This window comes from Cebidichthys violaceus, unplaced genomic scaffold, assembly GCF_023349555.1.
Source record: "Cebidichthys violaceus isolate CVI_PGR_0920_01 unplaced genomic scaffold, fCebVio1.0.p SCAF_140, whole genome shotgun sequence".
NCBI classification, from domain to species: Eukaryota; Metazoa; Chordata; class Actinopteri; order Perciformes; family Stichaeidae; genus Cebidichthys; species Cebidichthys violaceus.
In genome coordinates this window covers 240,835-256,564 of record NW_027176308.1, presented here as the reverse complement: position 1 = coordinate 256,564, position 15,730 = coordinate 240,835, and the positions used below count along the sequence as shown (strand labels likewise).

General features: G+C 43.4%; 1 protein-coding gene across 1 annotated transcript in view; it reads left to right on the top strand.

The window, feature by feature from the left end:
• Positions 1-1,280: 1,280 nt before the first annotated feature.
• Positions 1,281-15,730, top strand: part of LOC137871445 (uncharacterized) — a 124,160-nt gene continuing 109,710 nt past the window's right edge. The window contains exon 1 of the mRNA XM_068709244.1: positions 1,281-1,367. Coding sequence (XP_068565345.1) covers positions 1,281-1,367 — 87 coding nt within the window. The remainder of the gene's footprint in view (positions 1,368-15,730) is intronic.

Here is a 15,730-nt window from a genome sequence, read left to right as displayed (position 1 = left end):
TGACCTGGTAAAAGACATGTGAGGCAGAAGTGGGAGGCTGGGACCTCTCTAGGGTTTCATGCTGGTTTCCCAAAAACACTGGAGCAGTGAGAGAGAAAGGTTAATGCCAGTCAAATTTGGATTCCAAGGGTTTTTTTTGTGTTTTGTTGGCTTCCCTGAACAATATATATAAGAATATATTGTTACAAATATCAGTCAGTTTACGAATCCATATGTGATTCCAATGGCTATGGCTGTTATTAGCACTGAGAGCATAAACAGTGGTGCCCTTTAAGGAAAATAGTGAGATTATTCATGATTCAGATTTTATGCTTTTACCAAAACAAAGAGAGGAATTGGTACATAACTGAAAACTTGTATCTTGCAGCTAATATTTGACTAGCATTGACAATTCACTTTTTTTTTTCCTCCAAGGCTGATAGCCTATGATATCCAATAGATACAAGGGACTGCACTGTGCATATTTGTATATTACTAGCACTGTATATTGCTAGTATTTGTGTTTTGCAGTAGATATTTAATCCCGGTGTTCACATCTGTACATTTGAATAAGTCCTGGTCGTCAGATCTACATTAATACATAGCTAGCCTCCTGCTATAAAAAGAGTTTCACAAGGGTTAAATGTGACAAAACAGCAGACCTGCGTTAAATGTATTTAGCAATCTAAAGGAATTTATAGGGGGCACAATACTGCTAGATTTACAGATTATCTCAGCCTCTTTAATTTAGCTCTATTGCATCATTTTTATGGGACGGGGCAGGGATAGCTGGAGGGTAAGGCTGGGGGATGAAGAGGAGCGTGGTATAAGTCCTGTGCAAGTATTCACATGCCTAGAAAGCAGGCAAGCGTCATAAAAAAAATGTCTCGCTAATCATTTCAATACAGCACCGAGGCTTGGCAGGAGGGTGTCTTTATGCACCCAATGCATGACAACATGCAACCTGAAGGGACACTGGGACATGAGATAGGATAAAAGAGAGGAGTGAGGTGGAAGGAAGCAAACGAGCAAGAAAGAGAATAAGTTTGGACAGTCTGCGTTCAGATCCACCAGGGAGAGAAAGAGAAAGGGGAGTCTGAGAGATGGAGTGACGTAACGGCATCAGAGACAATTGAGACGAAGGCAGTGTGTCTTTACAAGGTGAGCGTGCCTGAGACGTCGAGACACCTCATTTAGATAACTAGAGTAGTGAGTCGCTGTCATCTCAAGGGGAATCTTGCTCCTAATTTCCCCTGGAATCATAAACAGCTGTTGTTTAAACTAGATCACATCACTGTCACATGGCTGCGGGGGCCTGGAGTAGCAGCGCTGCCGCTACTCCCGACTGTCACCACCCGAAAGCCATTTTTAACGCTGATCCCTTTCAGGTACTTTAATGTTCTCGCCGCCTCGTGAGACAGAGGGGGTGGAGAGCGTTCTCTATTTCTTTAATAAGCTCTGACCTGAGCCCAGAAGGACACATAAGCCTGCGGTCCGAGTCCTGCTAATAAAGATGGGATCTGTTTTGTCGTCTTTATCCTTTTTCCTTTTCCTTCCCGACCCAGGATGTATGGGCCCCGTCCGTCTCCTTTCTTCCCCAGGATCCCACGCTCGTGCCATGTGTTGTTGCTGATCACAAACATATGGTTTGATTTCTGCAGACGGCAGGCAGACATAATAGCAAAACACAGTCAGACAAACTGTGATGGATTTTTTTCCTACATTCTATTTTTCTAAGAATGTAACCTAAAATTTTAATTACACAAAACATGAAATATGATACTATTATTTGTACTTGTACCCGTTGCTCTGCAGCATTTTAACTCAGCAATAACAACACTGACTCTGGTCTATCATGACTCAAGATACCAGGCATTTGTTACTCCCCACAAGGAATGTTATAGGGATTCCATGATGCTATCTTTACACATTGCCTTAGCTGAGGTTGGATAATTATAGTGAACACCTATCACCATAGTCAGTAACTTCTCTCTGCAGATGTTCACCAAGTAGTGAAACCGGTATTGAGAGTGATCTTCAGCCTTGTGCTCCACTTGGACACGACATGGTCTAACTCAGTGTTGTGTGTTGTACAGATCGTAAAGCACTTTGAGGCCAATTTTTGTATTGGGCCAAATAAATAGAATTTCCATCACTCCACTCTTTCTAGAAGCTGACTATATAGAGAGGTCATGTCTGATATCATAGCTGATTATGATGATAGTGCTCATACAGAGTAAGCATTAGTTTATAATGGTCAGTTTTAGTTTTTAGTTTTTATTATGTCTAAAAGGGCACATCTGTTTTTTGACCTCAAGTCTGATCTGAAGTTGGAAGGTTAATTTCCCAGGACTACCATAGGTTGAAACTTGAAATGTCAATTGAAACAAAAGTAATCAACTGTCCTTAACTTCCACGCACATCGAAAACGTTGTCCCTGTGGAGATCTGTCTGACTTACCTCAGCCAAGTAACAGTAACCGTTCTAACAACTGTGTCCTCTAAATAATACTCCACATAATTAGGGTGTACTCTAGCTAGCCTAAAGGCTTTACTGGAAGCATGGCTTGTATTTACACATCTGACAGTTGAGAGAGAGCAAGACAGATGCAGAGAGACAGACAAAATGCAAGTGTGCGTGTGTAGGTGTGTGTGTAGGTGTGTGTGTGTGTGAGAGAGAGAGAGAGAGAGAGAGAGAGAGAGAGAGAGATGGCAGCACGCGGGAGAGACCACGCTTCAGAAGACAGACACGAGTGTAAAGAAGCAGAAATGTAAATGAGCGCTACCATCCATCCATCCAGGGCCGCGCACAAAAGCTTTTACACATGTGAACTTTAAATACCACCCACCCAGCTCTCTCCCATTGCCCGTCCGTCTTAAGAAAGGGCAGCGGACTGAACTCTTTATTCATTGATTATATGATTATACTGCTTTAGAGCGCAACTACGTCGTCCTCCAGCAAGTCTCATGAGGAGTTCTTTTTCGGGACTGTGATGGACTGTGTGTGGGTTAGTGAGAGTGGGTGTGTTGTTTCACATATATGTTTGATCGGCTTCTGTTCGTTTCACACATGTAGTAACTCATCGGTATTGTGTGTAATGGGATCATGTACTTTTTTTTTCTTCACTTTTTACGAAGCCACTATGTTGTGTTTTGTTCTGGCAGCACACTAGCTGATATCGTATATTATTCAGGGGACAATTTCCATCTTTGAATTTCAACCCCTGAACTGACAAAACGCTGTTGTTGTGTGTTGCTCATCGCCTTCCTATTGTGTGGGATCTCCCCGCCGCGCTGTTCACAAAATAGGAGACAAATCATCAGGTGAGTCAGAGAGCAGCATTCCTTCATCAACAGTTCCACTGTGAGCCTGAGAGTTACCACACAGTTAGAGCCACAGATATGATCACACACAACCACACACACACACACACACACACACACACACACACACACACACTCTCTGCAGGTGTTCCATAAATTAAGTGCATGAGTAACTGTCTAGAAGAGGGAGAGAAAAAAAGTGGACCAAAGAGACATGAAATGCCAGCACTCACTCATAAACAGATGTCTGAAGGTCTCCCTCACACATACACTCCCACATACTTATGCAGCAGGGATGTGTTTTTATAGTTAAAAGTGTGTGTGTGTGTGTGTGTGTGTGTGTGTGTGTGTGTGTGTGTGTGTGTGTGTGTGTGTGTGTGTTTACTGTACAGTAAAAGTATTAGCAATATGCAGGTTTACACAAAATACATTGTTTTCCCAGCCACTGCTGTTCAGAAAGCAAGTAAGAACAGTACAAACTATGGTTATTACAGGTTTTCAGTTCTATTTTAAGATCACCCAGAATTGCATACAGGTTATGTCCTGTATAAATACTTATCTAGGCCACTATCTATCATGGCACGACACATTTAGGAGTTCAGTATCTTGCTACAAGCATAACAAAAATATGTTTTTCATTCAGTTTCCCCATCTCAGTTTTTGTTTTTCTTACCTTCTTTCTCACCTGTTCATTTCCATCCATCTGCATTGAAAGGCTATTTTGTGCGTCTTTATGTAAGAGGGCACACGCACGCTCCAGTGCATGGCTCTGTTCTGAGGAGGCCTGTCTATGCCAGTGACACAGAAATAATACAGAAAATAGCTTCCCGGCTGCAGTCACTGCGGAATGTGGCAGAAGGCAGTGGCAACTTGACAGTCCGGTTCTGCATCGGCGTGTGACGAGCCAGACCAAAAGGTCAGAGACTTCAAAGCCGGGAAGCAGCTTCCAAACAGAGCTCCGCACCTCTGACAGCGACATAATATTTGTGCAAGAGTATACCTGCGTGTGTGTGTGTGTGTGTGTGTGTGTGTGTGTGTGTGTGTGTGTGTGTGTGTGTGTGTGTGTGTGTTTGTGCGTCATGAAGGGAGCATTTTGATTTGTGGGTTTTAGTGAAGGCCTGCCGAAAGGAACAGGTGCTTTATGTTGATGGGTCAACAGTAAAAACACTCAAGTGTTACTGTAAGGGGCTCGGTTAGTGAAGCTAGACTTGAGGACAGGATGCTGTGACAAGAATAGTATTCAGTAGTGAGTTTTTTCTTCATGTGAACAGTCATTTTGTCAAAGCTGCTGGTCCCAATCTTTGCATGTGCATATTTGATTTTGGATCGAAAACTGAGAGGGAGGAAGAATGAGAGCTATGGTGCACTTTGACATCCAGTGACCTTCTGCAGGTTTGGCGTGCATTTGCTCTTGGGAAACTTGATTGAAAGACTCAAAGGAATGTCAATCTGTGAATGTGCGTGGGTTTGTATACGTAAATACTCATGGCTGCAGCCAAGGGAGCTATTCTTTGCTGGCGGATGCAATCGATACACATCCGCACTGACTCGCTTTGTCTCAAAACTCTGCAAAGTCACATTTAACTTGGGCGCGCACTTTATTTTTTGGAGGACTCTGAGAAATTAATTTGTAAGCCTGACACAAATAAACAGCTCATGCATAAATATGCCCATAACTTTTAGACAAAAGGAGAACAGCTCTATCTTCGTTGCAAGGGGGGATTTCTTTCCTTATCAAAGCAACACAGGGCAAGATTAAAGAGTCAAAATCCTCCCCACGTGTGTGTGTGTGTGTGTGTGTGTGTGTGTGTGTGTATGTGTGTGTGTGTGTGTGTGTGTGTGTGTATTCGCTCCTGCATGCCTGCCCCCGGACGTTCTCTCTCCTTCTCCTCCCTCCCTCTCGTCACTCTCCCTGTAGCATTAGGAGCTAGCTGCCAGGCTCTCCTCTTTAGCATCCATCCATCCCTCCATCCTTGCCCCTGGAGGAGTCTGCATTAATCAGTCCCTTTTTTCGAAGGAGGTCCTGCTACAGTAGCTGTTGTGTTTCCTCCCATTTGTTACAATGCAGATGTGGCCTACAGTGAAGTCACATCAATCCTTATACAGTGGAATTACATGGCCAATCAATAACATTCAATAACAACAGGCCATTTGCCCATCGGGCTGTCCACTCTTTCATCCCACCCACTGACAATGGCCTCTAGTTTCTGTGCGTACTGCATAGGTTACAGATTACACTTGGAAAATAACCCTAAATACAAACAAAACAAAGCAAAGCACTTTCTCTGTCACTATTTTGCAAAAGAGCAGCAGGGATCTATCTGTATGGAAGCTGCTGCCTAAATGTAGTGGAGAGATGTCCTCTGAAAACCTGTACACAGCCCTACCCATGATAAGTGATTCAAATTAAACAGTTATGACATTATGAAAGGTTAACATTGGAATTTAAACATTCTGAAACTCTGATCAGTCTTACATGAAACAGCATTTGAAAAACGTTTCAATCCATTCTGCAATGATAAGAAGACACTGAATTGTTTGAAAAGCCAACTTAAGAAGACCTGCAGGATCCTAAAACTGTAAGTTAATCAAATCACTTTTGGGTAATGTTCTTAATTGTATGCTAGTTTATGTTGTGTCCCGTAGCAACAGGTGCAAGCCAGATGCAGCAACATCAGGCTTCAGTGGAGCAGTGATAGTGTTAGGTTTACAGATCACATTTAGATTTTATATGGTAGTTTTGTTCTGTAGCAGTCAAGGTACTGGAATACGCCTAATGCTGCCTTCAGCACATGTAGCTGAATGTGAATGACAAATTATTCAAATCTGGAAATTTAAATGACAGCCTGAGAATAGACAGCAAACTAAATTCTCTTTGACCAGTACAATTTTTCTTTTATAAAATAATAAAATATATAATAATCCTCTTTTAAAAAAATCCTTGGAGTGTTGTTTTACTTTAACTGTAGTTGAAAACAAAACATATAAACAAGAATGTGACATCATTTTATCACCAAACTACTGGATATCGTTTGATATATCACGTTCACTTTGAACTCATCAAAATAAACACATCAAATATTATTAATATTGCACTGATATGTAGATTTACAAGCTTTCTAATACTAGCCTGCTACTCTCTGCTACACTGGGTCCAAATCAAGCTGTCAGCGAGCGTGCCAGCGTGTCCAGAGGGCGTCGCCACACATACGGTACTGAGCTACGAACAGACACCGCTTCATGCAACGGGTTGACGGTGGCTGCCAAAGGCCAGAGAGGAGAGGAGCATGGAGGGTAGGCGGAGGGAAAATGTGGGACAGAGAGATGCAAAGAGAAGGTGAGGAAAAGAGAGAAAGGAAAAGTGAAAGTGGGAATGGGAATGGGTGTACAGAGGAGAGGGAGTAAGAGAGAGGATGAGAGAGTAGGTGGAAGATGGCAGGAGGGCAGCATGCAGATTGCCCAGGACCTGACTGGCATATTCTTGGACGGCTAACAGACGGAGAAAGAGAGAGACGAGGGAGGGGTTGGGGAGCCGGGGAAAGTTAGGGCCCTCAGGATGTTCTGTCCCACTGCCAGCCCCAGAAGTGTGGCTGGGAGATAGCAGGCCCACGTGTAGTGGTGCACTATTGCACACAGACATACACACACATGCACTGACAGTGAAAATGAGGGGATGAAGCAATGCATGCATCAAGATGGATAAGAGAAATTCTGCTGAAGAGATAGGATATACTGTAAAAAACAACAACAACAGAAACCGGAAAAGAAATGAAAGAGAAAGAAAGTGAGAGAAACAATGTTCGTGTCTCTTGGAAGAGTTTTCAAGGCCTGCTAAGTAGCTGATTGACTGCATAAGAAAAAAGAAAAAAAAACTCAGTGTGTTATTATTATAGTGAGGTGAGCAGCGTCATTACCTAGAATTTGGTAAACCCAAACCGCATCCTTTCACAGAGACCAATATGCAGCTGCATCTTCAGTCAGGTCAGCTCTCTTTCTCTGCTTTACTTTCTCCATCTGTATCCTCCGCTCTCATTGGCAATGTAGAGTGGAGGAGCTTGAGGCCATGTGTGCAGGTTTCGGGCCAATTATAGGGATTCTCATCAGTGCCGGGTTGCCTTTTTGCTGCAGGCTCAGAGCACACAGACCAGTCGAGGGTCCACATGGGTCAGCCCTGTACCCCTCACATCTCCACACAATGAGCATACCTGGGAGATGCAGTGCTGCTGGTTTTGGCAGATCTGATGTATAAAAAAAAAAAAGTAAAAAAAAAAAAATATGTTACTACTTTGCAACATAGGACAAAATGTTGTATTAGAATTCAACCATTGACAAAGACTGTGCAAACAGAAGCAGCATCAAAATTAATCTTGAAATTAAGCTGATACAGCTAAAGAAATGATGTATCCTTTTGGTATATCCAGTCATTTTGATATCACAGGCTTTGAGAAACTGGACTGTTAAACAAATCTGGGTAAAATAAATAAATAGAAATAGTGGCAGGGATCTCTCGAAATTAAAACACACTAACTTCAACATGCACCTGTTGAAACACAGGAAAACGGGCTGACAAGGAAATATACCTGAGTGAGGCATAACGTCTGCAGACGAAGTGATCGAAGCTCTGACGCCCATGAAGGCACTGGACTAGTGCATTCATGAACACACAAGCATGTTTGATTATTGAATGGTTATAAAATGTAGTTTGCAAACTTTTTGACGTGTTCGGTTGCTTGTACATCGTCGTCTTTGTCATACCACAGCGGGGACTAACTGAGACGAGTGACTATGCTAGTGATGATGAAATGTGTTGCAGACGCTAGGCGAGAACAGTGAGAATGCACAACAAAACTTCAAATGTCACAGTGAGCGGCTTACGGCTTCTTCTCCAGCTTTTGAAAATGAGTTGTGACCAGCCGCCAGGTAAAAGGAGAAACGCAGATGTTCATAAATTGACGCAAAGGTAAAGTGACACTGGTCATTCCCTATCTCTATGAGTAAAAAAAGTATGTGCAGAACTATAACAATATTATATTGATTTCTTCATAGAACTGAGAAACTTATTAGCAGAAATGTACCTAAAGTGCGGGCTCTTAATCCACTTCATCAGGTTGGGTGATAACTTCCTCAATTTACCTGCGGGTTAACAAGCGGGGTACTACACCAGAGCTATATAACAACAGCAACAACAGCAGCACTTCAAATATACACTTTATTCAGCCATAATTACCAGCTTGGAGGGAAATTCGGCTGAGAAACTGGATTAAGCATGACTGAATCTTCTTAAGTGGTTATAAAATCAAAGCGCACTGAATGTTTGCCCCATACACATTGGCTTCGGGATGAAAGGCTTGGCCGGGGTTCGTGAACCAGCGCCGACACCAGGAAGGTTGTTTTTTTTTTGTCAAATTATCTGCTTTTATACTACCAGAACTTTGAACACTGCTGGCCTGTGTGTATGCTACTGAAGCAGAATCTCAAACATGGCCTGGAACTGTGTGTCTTGGAGAAGGAACCAAACTTGTGGCCTGTTTGGCGCGGTCGCAGCAGCGCAGCCCTGAAAGTGGATTGCGCTGGTGCTGTGGATTAGCAGAAGGCAGCAGCAGGCAGCGCGTGTACTTGTGTGTGTGTGTGTGTGTGTGTGTGTGTGTGTGTGTGTAGGTGTGTGTGTATGTGTGTGTGAAACAAGTATGTGTGCATGTCTGTGTGTTGGCGCTGGAGGCTAGCGTGTGGTGAGGAGGGAGATTCGCACCTCCATGCACGCCGCTGAAAACCTGCTAACCGTTGCATTTACAACTCTCAGTATGGTGAGGTAAACACATTTTTAGTGAACCCCCTCCGCCCCCTCCTCCGGACGATTTTTAAAGGAAAAGCAGCAACGAAATATCCAAAATAGCAATGCTCCAGAGGAAGGATTGTGTTTGCCCCTAAAACAAACATTTTGGAATGCCAAATGATGCTTGTCATCCAAATGCAAACATTCCCCGATACCATCGCATGGACTTAAGCCTTTTGACAAAATGGAAAGCAAATCATGTGAGGGCAGCGTCCCCACAGAAACCTGCACCGAAACAAAAGTTACCCACTGAGATCATGCTAATCCTTTATTCACAAATTGAAGTGCTCTCGGTTTTATTAAAACCATAATATAAATACTCATGGGTATTTTTCTTAGGAGAAAAATGAATATCAGACCCAGATTTCTATCCCACAATGCATTTGGGGTTGTAAGTTGAAGAGGAGGAAAGGCAGACAGAGGAAGCTTTAAATCTGTGTCAAAAAGAAAGACATTAGGCCTGTGCAAGATGTTCATTTAGGAAACCTGGTGTGAAGGTAGGTACGTCGGTGGCCCATTAATTACAATAATCACATCGTAGGTGTTAGAATAATTCATTAACTCAGATTTAGTTAAGGCTTCATTTAATAAGTCCTTGTTGGTCAGGAGAAAAGAGACAGGAGAGAGGAAGGTGGGAGGGAGACGGAGATAGAAAGAAAGAAAGGGAGGGGAAGCTGATATAGAGAGAGAGATACAGGGTGCCTATTAAACCACAAGGCCTGGATTGTCAATTTGTGTTTGAGCGTTCCACTGGGGGAACTTTTCCATCCTTTTTAAGACATATATCATTTTATAAAAGACCAAAGGGAGGGAAAAGGAGACAAAAACTGGGGGGGATGGAAGGTAGTGGTGGTGGTACAATGGAGGGATGGATGGAGGGAGTTACGGAGGAGGGGTGGTTGGTTAGGGAATCAGTTTTGCCTACTATATTTAACTGACCCATAAATCTGTTTTTAAATTCCCCTCCATTTAAAAACGCCCAGAAGAACTGCAGAAAAGACAAGGCGAGTGAAGGGAGGAAGGGAGGGTTTTTCTTTTTCGCGCCGGCTGTTAAGTACCACAATCCATGCATAGCCGACGCTACATTTATCCTAACAATGTAATTGGTCCAGCTCCCTTGGCTGGTGGCTCAGTTACTGGCCCTCCCTCAGGCCCCCCAATGTGTGTGTTTAGGTGTGTGTGTGTGTGTGTGTGTGTGTGTGTGTGTGTGTGTGTGTGTGTGTATGTGTGTATGCGTGCGCAACAAGGCCCTCCCTTCAGCCCTCAAATGAAACAAAATCCCTGCCTTCCATTGAGACAGAGACTCACTGGGGGGCATGGCGGCTAGGCTAACATGGCTAATGCTAACATAAACTAAACACACCTGCTAACAACCTCACTGCAGGGCTATGTGTGTTTGTGTGTGTGTGTGTGTGTGTGTGTGTGTGTGTGTGTGTGTGTGTGTGTGTGTGTGGGCAGCCGGTTGGGAGTGGGGTTGTGGATTGCACCATAGGCAACAGATGAAAAGCAAAGGAGGCGGACTCACACAAACACAAGCGCATACACACACACACACACACACACACATACACAAATAATCCAACGCCCCCCAACCACCCCGGACCCTCTCCTCCTCTCTTTTTTGGTCTCTCTCTCTGACACACACACATACAGTACACACACACACACACACACACACACACACACACACACACAGACAGCCGCACACGCTCTCTGCATTGAGCCTTGGTGCAATTACGAGGAAGAGGACAAAAGCTTCACAGACAGAAGCAACATAAGGGTCGGCTTGCTGTTTCACCTGGAGCTAAATATCTAAAGCGGAGGGGAGTCAGAGAGGAGAGGGAGGTGTGGGAGATGAGGGAGGGCAGGGGGAGGAGGAGAGGGAGAAGCACGGGGGAGGAAAGGGTAGGGGGACAAGCGGGGAAGAGTCGAGGAGAAGGGTGAAGAGAAGGGAGAGCAGGTGCTAATTGACAACTATTGTGAGGTTGGATAGAACATTTTTACGTTTAGTCGATCATTATCTGATCACCACTTTCAATAATTTTCTTTTAATTTAAGTTTTAACTTGAGATTGCTCAGGAGCAGGATTTTTGTAGAGATCACAGACACGGCTGAATTGGAGAGGTTACATCTTAAATGAGGGGAGCTAGATAAAAGTAAGAATGGAAAAAGGCTGGTTAAAGATGAGATGATGAGAAAGGAGACTGGGGCAGCAGAGCGATGAGGATAAGGATAGCTGTTGGGGTAGGGGGTGAGGAAGAGGAGGGAGGTGAGAATGTGGAAGAAGGGACAGTTGAGGGAGGTGGGGCGGGGGTGAGGGAAGAGGAGGAGACAGGAGCCGCATAATGAAGCGCTGGGCTAATTTGGAGAACTCCAGCTGGCTGAAGCCAGAGGCCCTGAGCTTCCAGAACATCTGAAGCACCTTAATGCTGCACACACACACACACACACACACACACACACACACACACACACACATACTGCAACTCATACACAAACACGCATGTAACATCATTGGAGCTGTTCAAACATGCACACTTTATACACTGAACATCACACACTCTCTTTGACCTGAACCTGTTTTGCAATCTAACCTCAGCCACTCAAACACACACACACACACACGCACACAGACCTTATACACTACAAACACTACAAAACATCAATACATTGGCATGGTGTGGCTCTGTGTATGTGTATGCCTGTGGTGATGTTTGGGTTGGGGATTAATAAGGTCGAAGACTCGGTTGATTCTCTTTTGGGTGAGTTTGCGTACCCGTGTTGTTGTTTTTTTCCATACAGGATCCGTTGGCCCACAGTTGGGTGATATGACTTTTCAAGCAACATGTGCATCATGCAGATTTAGGAAGTGTAAAGGTACAAGACAATACCATATCTTCCATACAAATCCCTATTTTGGAATAGCTTACTGTCAGATAAAATGCACATGTTTTCTCCAACTGTGGTTGTATTCGTGATCGTGCCGCGCTTTGTAGAACCAAAGAAAAAAACTTTAAATTTAAATTCCATGTAATTCCATACAAACAGACAGAAACATAAAATACCATTGTTTCATGCTGCTTCTACTGCATGTGTTAGTACCATACCAAGAAAAGGCCAGTGATGGCTAGTAAGCCAGCATATTAGATCCACTGGATTTATGATAAAGGCTATACGGTTATTACAGAGGAGGGTGATGCCTTCTGTGTGTTTTACATAGTCAATACAGATGTCAATTATGTTATTCTGGGAACACCTTACAAACAGTGTCAGGTCCCACTCCACACGCTGTTGGTCCCCTGATGAAGAGAGTTGCCAACTGCCACTGTTTGCCTTCATCATATTATCAACCACATTGTGAATCTCTGAGCAGAACCCGATTGGCTGAAATGTTGGAGTGAAATTCCTTTTCTCTGAGGCTACATCACGGTAATGGCTTAAAACACAGCTGGATTAGAGCCTCTCTGGTTTACAACCATAAGGTTTCCCATCTGCAAACAATGCCCAACTATGTTTTGTTGCCCTCCTCCATTTGGTTAACCTCAAGCCTTTATGGTTACCTACGGGTGGCTCGGGGTGATGGCATTTGACTTGAGACTAGAGCCAAAGTGAAATGCTGACTAATCTGTAACATCTGGCAAATTTTATGAGAGAAGAGAGGGAGAAAATTATGCCAGGTTGGCAGGTGGAGGAGTGAGGAGCACTCATAATCCATTTATATAGCCGCACACAAACATACACATGTACACACAAGACTTTCCATTGCCAGGGTGTGGCGGATACTGATGCCAAGCAGCGCGTCTCTGTACTCTGATGGAATTTTACGACCCAGAAAGTTAACCAACACACAATCAGGCGCTTGTCTTCATTATCACATTGAAATACACTCTCCAAACGTGCTCTTTCTTGGGCACAGTCCTTGTCTGCACACACACACACAGAAACAAATACACACAACATAAATGTGTGAGGCGTCGATTAGTGAGAGCCAGGCCTTCACTCCCAAAGCACCATGAGGCCCAGACCTGGGGAGCTGTCAGCAACTCCTATACTCTAATAAAATGCTACTCAGAGTAGGCCTACCGCACAGGTTCGTTTAGTTAAAACCCAGAGGCCATTCAAAAAAGTACAAACAGACACACAAATGAATGCACAACGGTAATTACTGTTGAAAGTAGCACACAATAACTCATTCGCTGTAATACTAGGACCACCTCTTCCATTTCAACCAACAAGTGTTTTGAAAGACTAAATCACTATTATACAAAGTTGCTGAGCAGTGTTAAGGTTGCTTGTGAGTGCTCAGGGATCATTTTGGAGATGTTTGTACAGATCAGACAACAAACTCCAGGGCTGCAAAAATAAAGCCAATGCAGAAGTGCAGTAATCTTGCATTCTTTCTAAAGGACAGCAGGGAGCGAGTCCTCTGATTGCAAAAAAAAAGTTTATATGTATATACGAAATTGACCTTTCTTCTGACTTGATGTATTACCTCAGTAGACATTGTAAACAAGAGTGTATGCTCTCAATCTCTAGTTTCCAGTCGTCTTCAATACAGCATGATGCTCATTCAGTAGATCGTGGTCCCATTTAGAGTAAAACAGACGGTAAAGCTGGTGATGCATTGGGGTGCGACTGCCTTGGGATTGACATGTCGCTACCGAGGCGCTGTCCGGTCTGGGAGTTGTCCATGTTTTCGTCTTACAACTTTAACCCTTTCACAAAGTGTTTTCAGTTTATGAAAGTTAAATATCTTATTCAGTGCTCTGTTGCACTTAGCTGCAGCCTCTTGTGTCACTTCTGGTCAGAAAAAGCCAAGACGGCAACGGCCAAAAAGCCAAGATGGGAACAGCCAAAATGGCAAACTTGAGTCTTCAAGACGGCAGTCCATGAACTTGTGGGCGTGGTGGGGTGGGTGTCACGGTGATACGTCCACCTCTACTTTACAGTCAATGCTGCATCTTTTTCAGGATAACCTTGACATGCTTTTTTCTTTTAACAATTGGGAGCTGTGAACCACAATTCCAGCATGATCATTCAGTGTTAAAAGATTACACTGGGAATGGATCATGGGATTAGATATATTGGTTATTGTGTAGATTTAGATGTAGATTTGCATGTCTTCAATTCTGATATTCCTTTCAAATATCTTTGTGTCATTTCTGCTTTCTTATGTAAGTAAGCATGGTAAGAGTGGAAAAAAAAACTTTATCCACTCAGGATTTATTTTGTGTTATGCTATGCAAATCATTTTTGAACATCACTATGTTGTGTCCGAAGAAAAGAGTTTTCTACGTTTGTTGTGCTGTGAAGCAACCATCCTTTATGTTGCAAAGCATCAAAGCAGATTCCCTGTGGAGTCAGATGCCACACAATGAGTTTTAGGTAAATAAGTTTGAATGTGCGGTTGGAGTTTATGCTCTTAGTTTAGGGTTTCATCAAGGTTCCCACACACACACACATGCAGCCATGTACTCGCTCTTCTTCAGCAGAGAACCTCTACCTTTACCAACACACTGAATTACTCTGATAATCACGAGAAAAATGAAACCGTTATGACACACAATAGAACATAAACAGGGAAAGAAACACATGCAACACACATTAACACAGAGTTTACTCCATGTTCTAAGCTGTACCATGTAGCAATCACACGTGTGGTGCGCACCGGGGCAAGAGGAACAGCAACAAATTGGATTTCCCAAGGATGATGGTGTGATGAAAGATTGTGTGTTTTTCTCATCTACCGCCAGTGCTGTTAGAGAGCAGCATGATTAAATAAAACCTTGCCCAAGTTTCAATAAACGCATTATAACAATTGCATTTCCTTGACAAAGATTTAGGGACTGGTGTGATGCGATTGGATTACTGGGGAACATTGAGCTTTTTTAATGCTGTTTTTGCCCTGCCTTAAGTTGAACGTACACCTCCACTTGAGCAAGTTTACGGGATTTCTCTCCTCTCAACATGTGGTTAGGGACACTTTGATGAAGATGATGGAGGTGGCTTTTGCTCAACCCTCCCTCTTCCTAGTCTTTATGCAATGGAGAAAATAAATGGCCACGCTTCTGCCTTTTTACAGCAGTGCTAGATATTAAGTGCCTTCATCTAATGTCGATGGTGAGTGCATGGTTTTCAAAATAATTCCTCTTCGGAACTTTTTTTTCCAGCATTGTTGTTCATGATGACAATTGTGTACGTTGCCAACTGCAGAGAAACAAGGGCCACTCAGTGCTTTGGATTTTGGTTTTTGAATTCCCATACTGCGTGCTACTGGAACACTGCAGCACAAATGGTTGCAAGGCCGTACTCACGTGCTCTATACTGCCAAACATGAATTATGTATCCAAATAGTAAAGACAGATCTGAGTCATAGCAGACCTAAAGCCGCAGAGAGAGAAGTCTGATACACTGATGGCTAACAGGTGGAGGTGACGCATTACTGGAGAGAGAGAACATGAGAGCAAATCAAATCAAAGGTGGAGACTAGTTTGTGCGTGTGCATGTGTGCGTGTGCATGTGTATGTGTGCGTGTGCGTGTGCGTGTGCATGCATGTATGTCATCCATCACGGTGGGAAGATTGCACAAATGCGC